General features: G+C 39.8%; 1 protein-coding gene across 3 annotated transcripts in view; it reads left to right on the forward strand.

Annotated features, from left to right (window-relative positions):
• Positions 1-15,103, forward strand: part of cemip (cell migration inducing hyaluronidase 1) — a 167,080-nt gene that overhangs the window by 100,533 nt on the left and 51,444 nt on the right. For all 3 annotated transcript variants that reach the window (XM_051960360.1, XM_051960365.1, XM_051960368.1), the window contains exons 6-11: positions 1,344-1,523; positions 4,050-4,120; positions 4,276-4,371; positions 8,989-9,110; positions 11,919-12,066; positions 14,635-14,826. In XM_051960360.1, the coding sequence (XP_051816320.1) occupies positions 1,344-1,523; positions 4,050-4,120; positions 4,276-4,371; positions 8,989-9,110; positions 11,919-12,066; positions 14,635-14,826 (809 nt within the window). The remainder of the gene's footprint in view (positions 1-1,343; positions 1,524-4,049; positions 4,121-4,275; positions 4,372-8,988; positions 9,111-11,918; positions 12,067-14,634; positions 14,827-15,103) is intronic.

Genomic DNA, 15,103 nt, shown 5'->3' on the forward strand with positions numbered 1-15,103 from the left:
GCAGGCAATGAATTGAAAAGGTCTATAGTTAATGTAACTGGCTTGTTCAGAAGTCAATGTGGCTCCCATTTTTCTATCGGGATACATTCTTTGATTTTTTTTTTGAAGCACTTTTAACATCTGGAATTAGGGAGCGCTGTGTGTATTTACATTAATATTCAACTTGAATCACTTAAATTTTTTTCTTCAAATTTTGTGATACTATATTTGTATTAGTGGAAAAGAAAAAAAAGCTATTTGACAATATATCAGAAATGTTCCTTTAGTCAGAAGTCACTGTCATCAAACTTATATTTAATGCTTTTTAAAGGCATTTGTGAAACATCAGTTGTAAAGGTTCAGTCAGTGTCTCATATGCTTCCAGTGTATGCATATTCAGTGTGTTAGGTACATGAGGATATGCACATTTCCTTTTTAAAAACATATGCCTTCATTTTCAGTTTAGTTTTAAAAAACTGTCAGGACACATTTGCATTGAATGCAGAAATTTGCTGAAGTAGATCAACTCATAGGGTGGATGCAGAGCAGCTTTCAAAGCACCTGTTTATTCACTGCCTGGCCAAACAAAAGTCGCCACCTGGATTTAACTAAGCAAATAGGTAAAAGCCTTCCATTTGATGATTACTATGGTGATGAATTTGAAATGTTTCAGCTGACAACAACTTATTTAGCCCTAGTTGAAGCAGTGAGGAGCTTCTCATTTCTAAACCATGTTGGAAGACATATCCTGTGGTCATGAAAAGGATGTTAATCTGTCTCAGAAGGGTCAAATTATTGGCCTGTATAAAGCAAAGAAAACAACTAAGGAGATTTCTGAAACTACTAAAATCAGGTTAAGAACCCTCTAACACATGATTAAAACTGAAGGATAGTGAGGAACCATCATCTTCAAGGAACAAATGGGGTCTGATGAGGCCAGATTTACCCTGTTCCAACATGATGGGGGCATCAGGGTAAGAAGAGAGGCAGCTGAAGTGATGTACTCATGATAACTAGTGCCTACCAGCCTGTAGGGGTTAAGGTTATGATCTGGGGTAAATCAGGTTCAGCAATGTTTTGTTCCCAAAGAATGAGGTCAGCTGACTACCTGTATATACTGAATGACCAGGTCTTTCCGTCAATACATTTTTTCTTCCCTGATGGCACGGACATATTCCAAGCTTATCAAAACGATGTCACAGTGAATGAGTGCCATACTCAAAGCTAAAGGCAATCCAGCAAAAATATTCGAGTGTGTCACTTTGTTTTTTGGTCAGTCAGTGTATTCTAGGATCAGTAAAAGACACTAATGATTTTGTTTCTTTATGTGTTGCTCTTTTAACCTCCTCCCTATGCTCCAACAGGTTTGACACATACCGCAGTAAGAATGAGAGTCGTCGCCTTGCAAAGTATGTAGATGGTGTAGAAGCGGGGCTCATACTGGCTATGGTGGTGAATGATGAGGGCTCCAACAACTTGGAGGACTCGGCCAAGAAGAGTATATCCAGGCTCGGGAGCCACCATATCAGCAGCCTGGGATTTCGGTATGCTCCTGCAGTATTGTTTGGAAAATGAGACATGTTAGCCTCTAGTGACTTGTGATGGAAACTGTTATTTTGACTTTCTGTCTAAAAACAAAGGCAAAATCAATGTTCATAATCAAAAAATATTGGATTCGTAGATAAACAAACTCTGACAATGACTTTGTTTCCGTGCCGCTAGTCAGGACTTCAAGCTTGACTTATGTGCTGTGCAAACTCACAAGTATTCAGCTCACACCCTGTCAGGAAATGAAATGTGTTTTTGAACATTCCAGCACTGTACTGTCTGGAGCATTCTTGTAATTGATTGCTGTGAGTTAATGAGAAACTATTGCAACCTCAGGTGGATCATAGTGAATAGCTGTCTTTTTCTAATTAATCCCTGCAGCTTTTGGGGACCTTCTGGTGTCCAATAAACTGTCTCTAGTGTAACAATTGAAAAAAAAAAAAAACAGAACAAAAAAACTAAACCAGGATCGAACACTTATAAATACATAATGATTTTGTTTCTTTTGTTTGCATATATCTATATTTATATATAAAATACACAGTGAATTTGTTACCAAATACTTTCCTATTTCCACATCCAACAGACACAGATTCACATTGCCATTGATTTGTAGTTGTATGAGACATAAAAACAGCTAAGTCTTGACACAACAAGTGCATATGTATATGTGTGTAAGTCCTGTGCAAACCCATACACACTCACTCACACTCACACGCATTGACGCTCACTATCCTTTGTTATGGAACACATTGTTGAATCACATTATTTGTACTGAAGTTGTGCTGAATCTTACTCTGGTGTTTACGCGAACGAGCTCAGCCTGTCAGTATGTATTAGTTGGAGATGAATGCATGGGAAATAGAAACTGAATCATGCCATTACAAGAAAACCTCTGAGATGACTCCAAGTTTATCAGGTCATCAGAGTACAGTATATACTTACTGACACATTTGTCAAACAACACCCCGCTTTGCTCTCTTATTTTTCATAAATAAGAATACAAGACTGTTGGATACGCAACTTTACACAGTAAACCACAAGCTTGGGTGTGAATATGTCTTTGCACACTGCACAGTCATTTGCAGTATCCGTGGCCTAGTTGTGGGCTAGGAGAAGATGCTGGTGAATCTTGGCAGTGAAGCCCTGTGATTTGTCTCCAAGCCATGTGGTGTTATGAAACTTAATGCTGTCATTGAAAACGCAGGAAACGCGGAGAGGCTTTCATAAATGAGTTGAAGACAAGCTAACATTCCATTCCCAATTTTCACTTTGCTCCATGGTTTTGGATGCTGCAGACTTAATAGATGGGAGCAATGGCGAGACGATAGAGGGATTCCTGCTTAATGACTCTTGTCGCCTGCTCCCTCCACACTACAGCCAAAAAGGCCAACACTGGTGTCATCAGGAGAAAGAGGCTTTGTAATTTGTGGTGCACCCAGAGACATTTTAATAAGCTGGAATTTATGAGACAATGTAGTCTCTGAAATCCATTTCCAGTTTTGGAATTTGTATACGCTTACTGCAGCTGTCATGCTGGTGTGTAGTGGTACAGCGACACACCTCTGCTGCTGCTTTGTTTTTAAAGCTTTGGAAAATCAATTTCAGTATAAATGAAATGCATACCCATATGTTTTCAAGTGCTCTTGTTTTGTTTTAGTAACAAAGTGTATTATTGTCACATCAGTTGGATCTTGTATTGTCACTTGACTTTGCTTATTCTCAAATCATATGTTCCAAATCCCGTGGTGTAGATCTCCACCCTAATTTATTGAGACAACAAACATATTCAATGATAATGAGAGTAAGTGATCGTTGTAGCCCAAATTATGATATTAAAAAAGAATCCATTTGAGATGCTCATTTTATTATTCAACAAAACGTTGCAGTTAAAAGTTTAATGTTTAGTTGTGCAACATAGTATCTGCTAAGCAGCAAAAAATGTGTAGAGCACCGTACACCAGAGGTCTTCATCTCCCCAACATCAGTGTCAAAGCTCTTTATTGAATGTTAAACAGTTTACACACATTCACAGGTGTCTTTTAGGATGTTCAATGCACAACCTCTCACTTCCATTCACAAATCCACTGACTTCTAAGGCACAGAGTCAGAAAAATGTGCAGAGCTTTGCTTATCCTGACAGGTAGCATGGCATTAACTCGGTAACACATGCTGGCATACCTTTATTAATTACTCAGGCTAGCTATTTGTGGATGTGAGCTCTTCATCCTTTATGTGAATGTTTTTAGACATGTAATGTCATCCTTTGTGTGTGTATGTTCAGGTCTCTCACTTCTTTTCATCTGCTGCTCTGCTGCTTCTGTTTATATGTCTTAGTCTTTATCTACGCCTGGCTTCACATCTTTTTTTACTGCATCTGTCTATCTCATCTTTCTGTGTTCTTCCTGTACATTTATTATCTCCATTTTGTGCTTTGCTGAAGTCACAAGTATTTTTATCTATCCAAATTACCACTTATTTTCTCTCTGTTCATCTCGCCCATCTTTTTTCCCCCTCTACAGTCATCCTTGGACCTTTATAGTGACTAAAGGTAATGTTTCTTCAGCTGTGGAGGATCATGATGTCTATCAAGGTAAGAATCAGTTTTTAGTTTTTGCTTCTAAACTTGAGCTTTTGCACTTAGAAATGTGTCCCTGCATTTCATTTTAATTGAACATGATCAGTGGTTTCCCATTGTTGTGCTTTTATGTGATGTAACCAACATTTTCATAATGTGTGTTTTAACAGGGACCAAGGCCTCCTCAGAGGCCTGGAGCTCTACTGCTTTTCAGTCAAGCTTTGGAGAACATTTCACGATCACCACCAGCAGCCAGTGGGTGCAAGGTACACTAGCTCTTCTTTCTGGCTCCCTATTACACAGTTACATCAGGAGGTGTACGACAAGTAGATGTGCTTCATTCAGCAAAATAAGTGATTAGATTTATCAAGGCTGTGTGTGGCACCTGTTTTTTTCTTTTTTCTTTTTTCTTTTGTAATAGGTTGGATTATTGGCTGGAGTTCAACTTGTGTGATTTGTGCCAGTGTTTTCACAGTCAATCTTTAGATGCTTGTACAAATACTAGGAGGAAACATGCTAACAGAATTCAGTTATGTGTATGACTGAAAAAGACAATATTAAAACACAGCACAGATGGAATGGAGACTTTGAATGAGAACAATGTCTGATAACAGTGACAGAAATGAATATTGGTTGGATTTTTTTGTCTTGTGTTTATCAAGCTTGGTTTTAAATATACACTGACAATCAAAAGTTTTAGAACACCCCAATTTTTCCATTTTTTTTAAAAATTGAAATTGTTCAAGTCCAATGAACAGCTTGAAATGGTACAAATTCAAACGGTGAATTGCCAGAGGTTAAAAAAGATAACATTACCTGAAATTGAAAAATAATATACATTTCAGAATTATACAAAAGGTTGATGCTACGGGTACGGACCCGTACCCGTAGCATCTGTACTAGAGGTACGGACCCGTTAAGGTCACTGAAGAGCTGGCGCCGGTTAACTACTATTTGCTGCACATTACAGGCAGTTTATATGAACGACTTTGACGGCGAACATTGTATAATTTAACCAAAAATACACCTCTCACACTTTAGACATTGCAGTTTTTATGCTTTTAGATGCCGTGTATAAATTGTTTGAAGTCCAGTTCCTATTAATTAGTTTACCGCGTTCAGTGGTGGAAACGGCTGACGAACTCCATTGCAAATGTTCCCATTTAATTTCGGACACTAATTTACAAGATAAAGTTAAGGATGTCGAATATGAAACAAACACTCGTGAATGGTGAGGAGCAGCTCTTTAATTCGGCATGAATTAAAAAAAAAAAACACAAACTGGATTTACTGTGATATTGTGAGATTTGTTTGTGGTTATGTAATTTAGCCATTCAACAGAGTCCGCTAACATTAAAGTGACTGACGTGCAGTGTCTGTGTTGACAGACGTAGAAAATACGTCAGGGTTTGTTTAGGTTGTTAATATGTAATAGTCTGTCGCTACTTTTGAAGGTAAAAAAATACTTGTAGTTTGCTGGCTATTAGTTCCGCCATTTGTTTTGTTTGCTGTTTGTGCTTTATTAGAACAGGGTCACGTGAATAAAAATTTGTAATAGTAGTGCTGATTTCAACCCCCAAATCGCTGTCCGTGAAAAAGTCAGATAATGATATTTATAAGATATTATGCATGATAGAAAAGAGAACAGCAGATGACTGACATGACAGGCTCGGCACGCAGATTCACCTCGAATCACGGAAGCGCCTTCATCACTCGGATTACCAAGCCGGCTCATTAATATTTATGTGCGTTGGATTACCAGCCAATCACAAAGCGCGTTCATCAGCCGGCTCATTAATATTCATGTCTGTCTCATTAATATTTATGATAAGGGAAAGTGCCGTATCCGTAGGCCACAGGCTACGGGTACGGGTCCGTATCTGTAGACACTGACTACGGGTACGGGTCCGTATCTGTAGACACTACCTATACAAAAAGGCCTTTTTCTAGGAGCAAGAAATGGGTTAACAACTTAAAGGTGTTCTGCAGCAATGGAGGTTGATCAAGCCTTGAAAGTTGGTGCTACCAAGACCAACTGGTGTCACAACTTTTCTTGATTACTTACAACCCCCTCTGTCTGCATAAAAGTAGTGTTGGAACACTGTGGCTTCATACCCTCGAGATTATTGTTTGAACACTATTGTACTGCAAAAAGTACGGTGTTGATATAAAAATGGTGAGGATAAGGTAATTAACAACAGACGACAGACAGACCACCATGACACTAAAATCTGTAGGTCTTTCCTACAGAGAAATTGAGAAGAAAGTCAAGGTGTCAGTGAGTACAACTTTCTTCACCATCTAAAGGCACTCAAACTGGGGGAAACTCTGACAGGAAGAGGTCTGGAAGACCCAAAGACACAACAGAATCAGAAGACAAGCTTCTGAGAGTCAACAGCTTGATGATGGGCGACTCGCAGAGCAACAGCTTCAAGCACAGCTTAATATTGATCGTACACCCCCTGTCAAAAGTTTTAGGACGCTTTCTCACTTGAATGAGAAAGCATCCTAAAACTTTTGACAGGGAGTGTAGTTAACAAATCTCAGTTTCAATTGTGAAAACAAGGCTTGGAGTTGCAGGTTTGACAGGTTGAGTTATAGCAAAAAATCCATGGCTAAGACGTCAGAACAACAAAGAGAGGCTTGCAAGGGCCATGAAACGCTGCAAATGGACTACTGAAGACTGGAAGAAGGTATTATGGACTGATGAATCAAAATTTGAAATCTTTGGTTCATCACACAGGATTTATGTACACCGTCGAGTAGGAGAAAGGATGGTTCCTCAGTGTGTGAGATCAACTGTCAAACACAGAGGAGGAAGCATGATGGTCTGGGCCTGTTTTTATGGATCCAGCATCGGTGATTTGTACAGAGTGAGAGGAATCCTGAACCAAAACCCTGAGCCGTTTTGGTTCAGGGTTATGCAGCGCCATGCAGTACCCTCTGGTATGTTCCCAGTTGGTCAGGGGTTCATCCTACAGCAAGATAATGACCCAAACCATAAGTCCAAGCTATGCCAGAACTGCCTCTGGAAAAAAGAACAAGATGGCAAGCTTGCCAACATGAAATGTCCAGCACAGTCTCCAGACTAAAACCCATGGACCTGGTGTGGGATGAACTGGACAGAAGAGTGAAAACAAAGCAACCTACAAGTGCCACACACTTATGAGAACTTCTGCAACAGAGTTGGGAAGAATTTTCTGAAGAATATTTGATTTCCAACCCGGTCTCACGGGGATTCGTGAAACTGTCACGTAAGTTTTAGTTTCGGTTTCGTGCGCACCAACACGATTTCGTCATGTTTTTCGTGCCGCTCACCACGAAATGTTTTTCGCTGTGGTAATCACATCTGAAAGTGGTTTATACCGGCGGATTCATGACGATCTAAGCTGTCCATCGGCATATACTGCTTGTGTGATTGCGTTTGCGGCCGCCGGCCGCCGGACATTCTTGAAATTCCTATGCAAATTGGTAAGTGTACCACCGGCTTATGGTTAGGTTATGGTTAGGTTATGGTTAGGGTTATGGTTAGGGTTATGTTTAGGGACGATGTCATGCAAAATATAGCGTTGGATTCGCCACGGTTTTACATTAAAAATATAATATACACATTCTTTTGAAATACGTTCTGAGTGGCACGAAAAGTCCGCCGTTTAAAATACATTGGTGCGCATTTCGTGGTGAGCGGCACGATAAACATGACGAAATCGTGTTGGTGCGCACGAAACCGAAACTAAAACTTACGTGACAGTTTCACGAATCCTCGTGAGATCGGGCTGTGATTTCTGTTGTGAGAAGAATGCCACAAGTGTCTTCAGCTGTTCTATCTGCCAAAGGTGACTACTTTGATGAGTCAAAAGTTTAGAATACAGTTTGGTTTCTAAATTGATTTTTGTTTAACTTCATTTATTTATTCGTTCTTTGCTTTCATTTCAGAGTACAATGAGGTATTAACATGCATAATTTCCAATAAAAAACTGGAAAATTGAGGTGTTCTAAAATTTCTTGACCAGTGATATGTACATCAATAAAGTACAAATTAACTGCAGGATAAACTTTTATTTTTCAAACATTTAAGCGTAACTATATATATATATATATATATATATATATATATATATATATATTTGTATCTAGTGACCTTTTGAACAATCCTTCTACGCTAACTAAAAGTGAAAATATATGTTCCATCAAATATATAATGATCCTGTAAAGCCTTTTGAACTTGGTGTAGTTTTCCCCACCACTGCCTTTATAATGCCACTTTGAATGAAGTGTGACTGAAGCAAATGAAGGTAATTTTGACATTCCTTATCTGAAAATATTTCGAGACAATGCTATTGCATTAACAGTATATGCTAGCAGAAATAAGAATAATGTTTTTGTCATGCCAGTATTGTTGCTGAATCTTTGAAGCTGTATTGATCAGCCCTGTGATGATGTCATCACCACATCATCTTCCCATCTGCCTTGCTGTTATTTACCACTAATTTCAAGCTGATTCCAAACAGATTCTTCTCATCAAACAGCATTTTGTTTAATGAACCTGCCTCAATCCAGTATGCAGATTTAGATGCATATTTATATGTATGTGATATGCAAACAGTGTAAGAAGCTGTGAGACATGTACTCGAACATTTTTAGGCAACCCAACTCTGTCCTGCGCTTCACATTAAAATTCATACCCTCAGTCAAATGCACAACCCCTGCTGTGGCAGCCAGGCAAATGGCATAATAGGAGGAGGAAGCCCTACAGTTACTCAGATTCGAAGGCTCTCTGACAGCATAAATGTACCACAAGTCAAAGCGAAGAGAGAGATTACTCCAATAGCACTTGGACCACTGAACTAGGAGGCACTGGTGTGTATGTGTGTGTCCCACAGAGGCAGAGTGGACAGAGTGGTTTGACAGGGATGATGAAAGGGGATCTGGAGACTGGGAGAAACTGTCTGACCTGCATCAGACCTATCCAGACCGATTGTGTAGCAGTCCATTGGACATCCAGGTAAATCTCGTCTTACTTCATCAAACACATACTCAAGTATTTATGGAAAACAACGGCATGATGTAGCATAACACTGCATAAGAATCTGGACTCTGGTGTGCAATGACACCCCACTGGTATAAATGGGGTCAATATTTTGTGCAAAGGTTACTAAATATATACACTAAATGATACTGAACCATATTGATTAAATGAGGAAATTAATCTACTTAGTTTTCCATGAATGTATGTTTCTTAATAAGTTTAACAGTTTCTGTGATATTTTGTGATTTATAATTATTTGTGTTATGTTAAGCTAGCCCTGAAGTATGCAATGCTCAGAACATGTCCATCTTATGACAGACAGCTATTGGTGGGTTGTATTCATTTGAAACATACATCATTACTGCCTCTGATGATTATGTTACAACATCAGTGGCTGTACTCTTCGTAGGGCTCATAAGCTTACCCCACTGTGTGCTTCACATTCCATGCTTCCTTGTATACATGCATGTATATAGACAGTCACAAATTGCCAGCAAATGTGTTCACCCAGCAGCAGAGATGAGAGGTGATAATGCTGGTAACTGGGTCATTACCATTGCCATGGCTCCTGTTGGCTCCGGCCTCTGGGTTACTGATCAGACATTCAGGGTTTAAGCTCCAGCACTGCCGCTGACTTGTGCAGTGATCTCTGACATTTGCATAAAAAGGCTGAATTTGGGTGTACTCAGAGCAATGACAATAAAGTAGACTCTTTGTTTTTAACATGTAATCCTGTGAGGACCGACTGGCACCATAAAGTAACAGCTGTTAAGATAAGTAGTGGTGTTGGATATGCCCTCACTGCCTCCACTGCCAATAACATCACCATAAAAAGTAGCCATTGTAGGCTCCAGCTGCTCCTTTTAATGCCTGCCCTGCATTTTGGCGACCTTCATTACATCTCCTTTTCATCTCCTTGCATTCAGTTCTTTACGTTTTCTTGTCTTCTTACTGGACTTAACTTCTCCGAAAATGGCTTTCTGTTGGTTTTTTTTGTTTGTTTTCTGTCTTGCTTTTATGTAGCTCCCAAGTAACACGTAGTTGAAAATTTGTTTTATTTTCCTTTTCTTTATGTTGCTATTCTTCCTATTTAGGAAGAAATTCTATTTTCTAGATTGCCCACTCTGTGTGTGTCATTATTTTTCCACTGAATCTGGAAACAGTTAAAGTTTTCTTCAGTTTGCAGTTTTCGCTGTGTAGTTAAAACTCTGTGGGATGTCTATTTTTAGCAGCCAAGTGTTTTTCATCGTCTTCTTCCAATATGTTACGTAATATGGTTCCAATATATTTTGGATTATTTGGTCATCTTAAGGTCAGATAAACTAAGATGACTCAGTGCCAGAGGCTGCACATCCGTGCTTCTCTGTTGCTTGAGTTTGTACTGTGACGGTAGCATTAACAACCGCTTTCATTCAAGTAGTCATACTTTGTGTTAAATAAGAAATTAAACCACATATTTAACAATTGGCCTTTCTTCTGTATTATGCCACCAGAGAGACCTCTGAAAGGAAGTCTAATGTATTGCACAAGAGCATTTTTTGTGAATCTTTTCCAGCACACAGAAAAAAACTTGACTACCATTAAGTCCTGGTATCCTCTAAGAAGACTGGAATAATTGCCTGGTGTTCATCATGCATTTGCTGGGCAAATTAGGCTGAAATTTACGGTGGCCGACAGGGGCAAACACGCTGCAAACCGCAAAAGCGCTGCAAACACAGAAATGATCCAAAACCAAAAACTCACAAACGCATGAAACACATGCAAGAAAAAAAAAATGCTGCAAGAGAAACATGCTGCAATCACAGAAACGACGCAGAAGCAGACTTGCAAAATCACAAAACAGATGCAAATGAAAAATGCTGCAAATATATAAAACACACACAAACCCCCAGAACAACCACAAGAGAAAAACGCTGCAAATTCAATCCACAACGGAAGTGCACCAGACACGAAGAAGGAGAAGCAGAAGAAGAAGAAAGTGAAAGTGTCTGATATTTTTTAGTGTGAAAAGGTACATTTTCATGTAGTTTTAGCATCATGTTTTACTTGGCTGGCATCTTTTATACAATATTATTTTATACAATATTATCGAAGAGCAGCGCACTTACGTTGTGGATTGAATTTGCAGCGTTTTTCTCTTGCGGTTGTTCTGGGGGTTTGTGTGTGTTTTTATATATTTGCAGCATTTTTCGTTTGCATCTGTTTTGTGATTTTGTAAGTCTGCTTCTGCATCGTTTCTGTGATTGCAGCTTGTTTCTCTTGCAGCATTTTTTTCTTCCATGTGTTTTATGCGTTTATGAGTTTTTGGTTTTGGATCATTTCTGTGTTTGCAGCGCTTTTGCGGTTTGCAGCGTGTTTGCCCCTGTCGGCCACCGTAGAAATTACTGAGCTTTGTGTTGCAGTTCTGCAAAAATTGATGTGTGCAGTACCCTGCCCAAGTACATTGTTGTGTCTAGACCCAATGGGAACCAGAGGAACATTGAACTCTTACCCTGACTGCTGCCGGCCTTTATAAAATTCCTGCTGTTTGCCAACAAAATAAGCCAGATGCTAGACAAACACCAGATGTCTTGTGCAAAAATAATTCTTTTCATTTTGACCAACAAGGGATGTCCTAATGCTACGTGACCAGACATTCCTCTATCTTTCTCTCTGACGCTATGGACATGCATATTTCCCAATGTTTGAAAATGCTTTTTTAAGAACAGTGTTACTCACAATAGCACTGGTGTGTCACAAAAAAAGTGTCTATTCTTTATTCATTTAAGTCATTCACCTGTCCAGGCTGAAACCCATGATGGCATACCATCCAACCAGACAGGAGATGTGATCTACAAGAATGACAAGGACTATGGCTTCGTCTGTCTCAACAAGGACCAGACTCATGGCCTGTGTCACAACTACAGGGTTCGCTTCCTCTGTGGAAAACTGGGTACATTCATCACACATTCAACACAGTCTCTCTCTCTCTCTCTCTCTCTCTCTCTCTCTCTCTCTCTCTCTCTCTCCCTCTCCTTCTCTGTTTCTGTGTGTGTGTGTGTGTGTGTGTGTGTGTGTGTGTGTGTGTGTGTGTGTGTGTGTGTGTGTGTGTGTGTGTGTGTGTGTGTGTGTGTGTGTGTGTGTGTGTGTGTGTGTGTGTGTGTGTGTGTGTGTGAGAGAGAGAGAAAGAGCATGTAGATGATCTTTGTCTTTTTCCAGTGTAGGCTTTAATCATGCTACCCTCTGGGTGTAGTCTCATAAGTATAGCATAGAGGGAGAGCTTTAGCTGACTAATTTCAGTATATAGTGTATCAAATCACAAACACTCGCAGAATGTGCTGCAGAGATTGGTGTGTGTGTGTGGGCAGACTGCTATGGTTGGAATGCATGAAGGCCACATCACGGTGTTGGAAAGCACACAGCACCAAACTTTGATACCACAGACCTTTGTCTGGACTTGTCTCTGTCTTTGTTTGTGTGTTATATGGAGAGTGCTGGGGAGTGTTGACTTGTAGCGTCAGGTTGACACCGGCTACAATTACCCCAACATGCCACGCACTCACAGTGGTAAATAGTACAGCATTCTATGAAAGCCTTTGTTTGCCTTGACTCCAAAATGAGAATGTGAATACAGTCGCCGTTTTATTATAGCTGGCAAATCTTTGCACAAATCAACTGTAAAGAAACATTAGCAGAATATAATTTCAAATATTTTTTTTCTTGATGTTGCACAAACAACTGCAGCCAATGCAAGTTTCAAGAGTATATAAATACATTTATACGATATCCTTATTCAGCTAATTCCAAAAGTAGTCATTCCTGTTGCATATAGTGTTTCTTGAGGGAATGTGTCTGTCATGATGAAGCATTAGAACCCCGAACAGCATTGCAATTGGACATTTACAGCATCAATATTCGAACCACTGACTGATAAAGTGAGTAACAATGCTTATCTCATAGTAATAATGCCTGTCATGAGGTCGGTTGTATTTGTCAGCAAGTGGACAGTCATTCTTTGAAATTGATGTGTTGGAAGCAGGATAAAAAGGACGGTGTAAGGACATTCGCAACTTTTTAAGGGCCTGCTATGATTATTTAATGACGGGGTCAAAGCACCTCCAGAATGACAGGGTTTGGGAGGTACTGCCGGCATGCAGTAGTAATAACTAAACGGAATGGGATAGTTGGACACAGGGCTGTGGGCGTCCAAAGTTCATTATGAACATAAAGACCAAAGGCTGGCCTATGTGGTTTTATTCCACAGAAGAGTTACTGAAGCATAAATTACTACAAACCTTAATGCTGTGATAGGAAGGTGCCAGAACACACTGTTCAGCTGCGTAGCTGCTGACCGGTCAGTTAAGGCATGCTGACCTCTGTCCAACTCTGAAAGCACAATGGGCACATGAGAATGGGAGTAGTGCTCCCTGATATGAATTCAGTTAAATCCAGTTTTATGTATTAACACAAATTCACAACAAATAACATCTCACAGCACTTAAAGGCATTATGGAGGATGTTTTGTTTGTTTAATTTGTTTGATTCACATAAAATGAATATACTGACCTTTAGTGGACTTGTATGTATGGTCTGTAAAAGAATAAAAAAAAATAAAAAAAAACTGTGGACATGGCAGGACCTGAAAAACATCAGCCAATCAATGCGCTCGGACCGAGGCGTTTGGTTTGCTCCCTTTCCTGTCAATCAAAAATCTTCCGGCTCAGGCCTAGTTACGTAGATTACGTACGCCTTGGACTTACATGTTTTCTGTATGTGTTGCTTTGGTATAGCTTCGTAGTTAGCTGGCGACTTGTTTTGCTCATCTTTTTTTACATAATGGCAGATAAAGATCCAGGGGGACCCAGCCGTAAAAGACAACTTCACGAGTGCTACACAAGTTTCTGGAGGGGGGCGTTTCTTCGTAAATGTTAAGAGAGGGGAGGTTAGAGGGGGGTGAGGGAGAGGTTGTATGTGCGCATGCGCATGCTACGTTCAAAGTCGTAGGAAATTAAATCTCCTCTGCCTTTAACATAGTAGGGTACAAACCTTATGAATATTAAACTCAGAACAGAGTACCCAACAATCCAAAGTTACCTTTGGATTCCCTGTGAGCAAGCAGTCCGGGACAGTGGGGATATCAGTGGCCTTTTTCATCAGGATTACTCCTTACTGCACTGCAAACATTTTTCAGGAATTACTTTGTAAAATGAGTGTGGAGGAACACTAAACGGAGCATGCCTAAGATTTTGTCACTTTAGTTAACAGACAGTAGTTTTAGAACACCTTAAAAATCTGAATTTAAAATAATGCTGTGACAAAGTTAAAAAAAATCATAGTTAAATAAAGTTCAGTCTTGTTGCTTAGCCATGCACAAGAAACCATAGTTCAACTGGAAATGAGCCATGGATTACAATGTGCACTAATGCACAAAGATGGAATTCAGCCATCGATAAACAGCCTAGGGTTTTGTCGACTTTTTCTGCATTCTGTTAGTTCTAACTGTCTTTATCTCCCCCTGTAGTTCGTCCACAGGCCTCTATTTCCATTGATGTGTTGTCGAACAGCAGCATCCTGGAGCTCTCTGACCACCCTGCAGGCTGGGTGTCTGGGGATCGGGTGGTTGTTGCCAGTACAGACTACTCAATGCACCAGGCTGAAGAGTTTACCCTGTTGCCCTGTCCGACTTGCAAACCCAACGAAGTCAAGGTCAAAGGTAAGAGAACCAGTGACTTATAGTGGTTATAGTTCAGGGACGGAATGAAATACTGTCATAAATGATGTGAGCAGACAGACAGACAGACAGACAGACAGACATAGAAAATTCAAGGGATTGGTGCAAACTGGTGGTATGAGTAGTATGGCATGGTGTAATAAAAATCTTTAAATTTTAGGCACAGAAACAAAAAATAGTTGAATGTGTAGTATTCAACAAGTATTTTAATGGCTGGTTGATTTCATAATCGACAAAAACAACAACACCCTCAAAACAA

This window comes from Acanthochromis polyacanthus, chromosome 2 (genome assembly GCF_021347895.1).
Source record: "Acanthochromis polyacanthus isolate Apoly-LR-REF ecotype Palm Island chromosome 2, KAUST_Apoly_ChrSc, whole genome shotgun sequence".
Classification (NCBI taxonomy): Eukaryota; Metazoa; Chordata; class Actinopteri; family Pomacentridae; genus Acanthochromis; species Acanthochromis polyacanthus.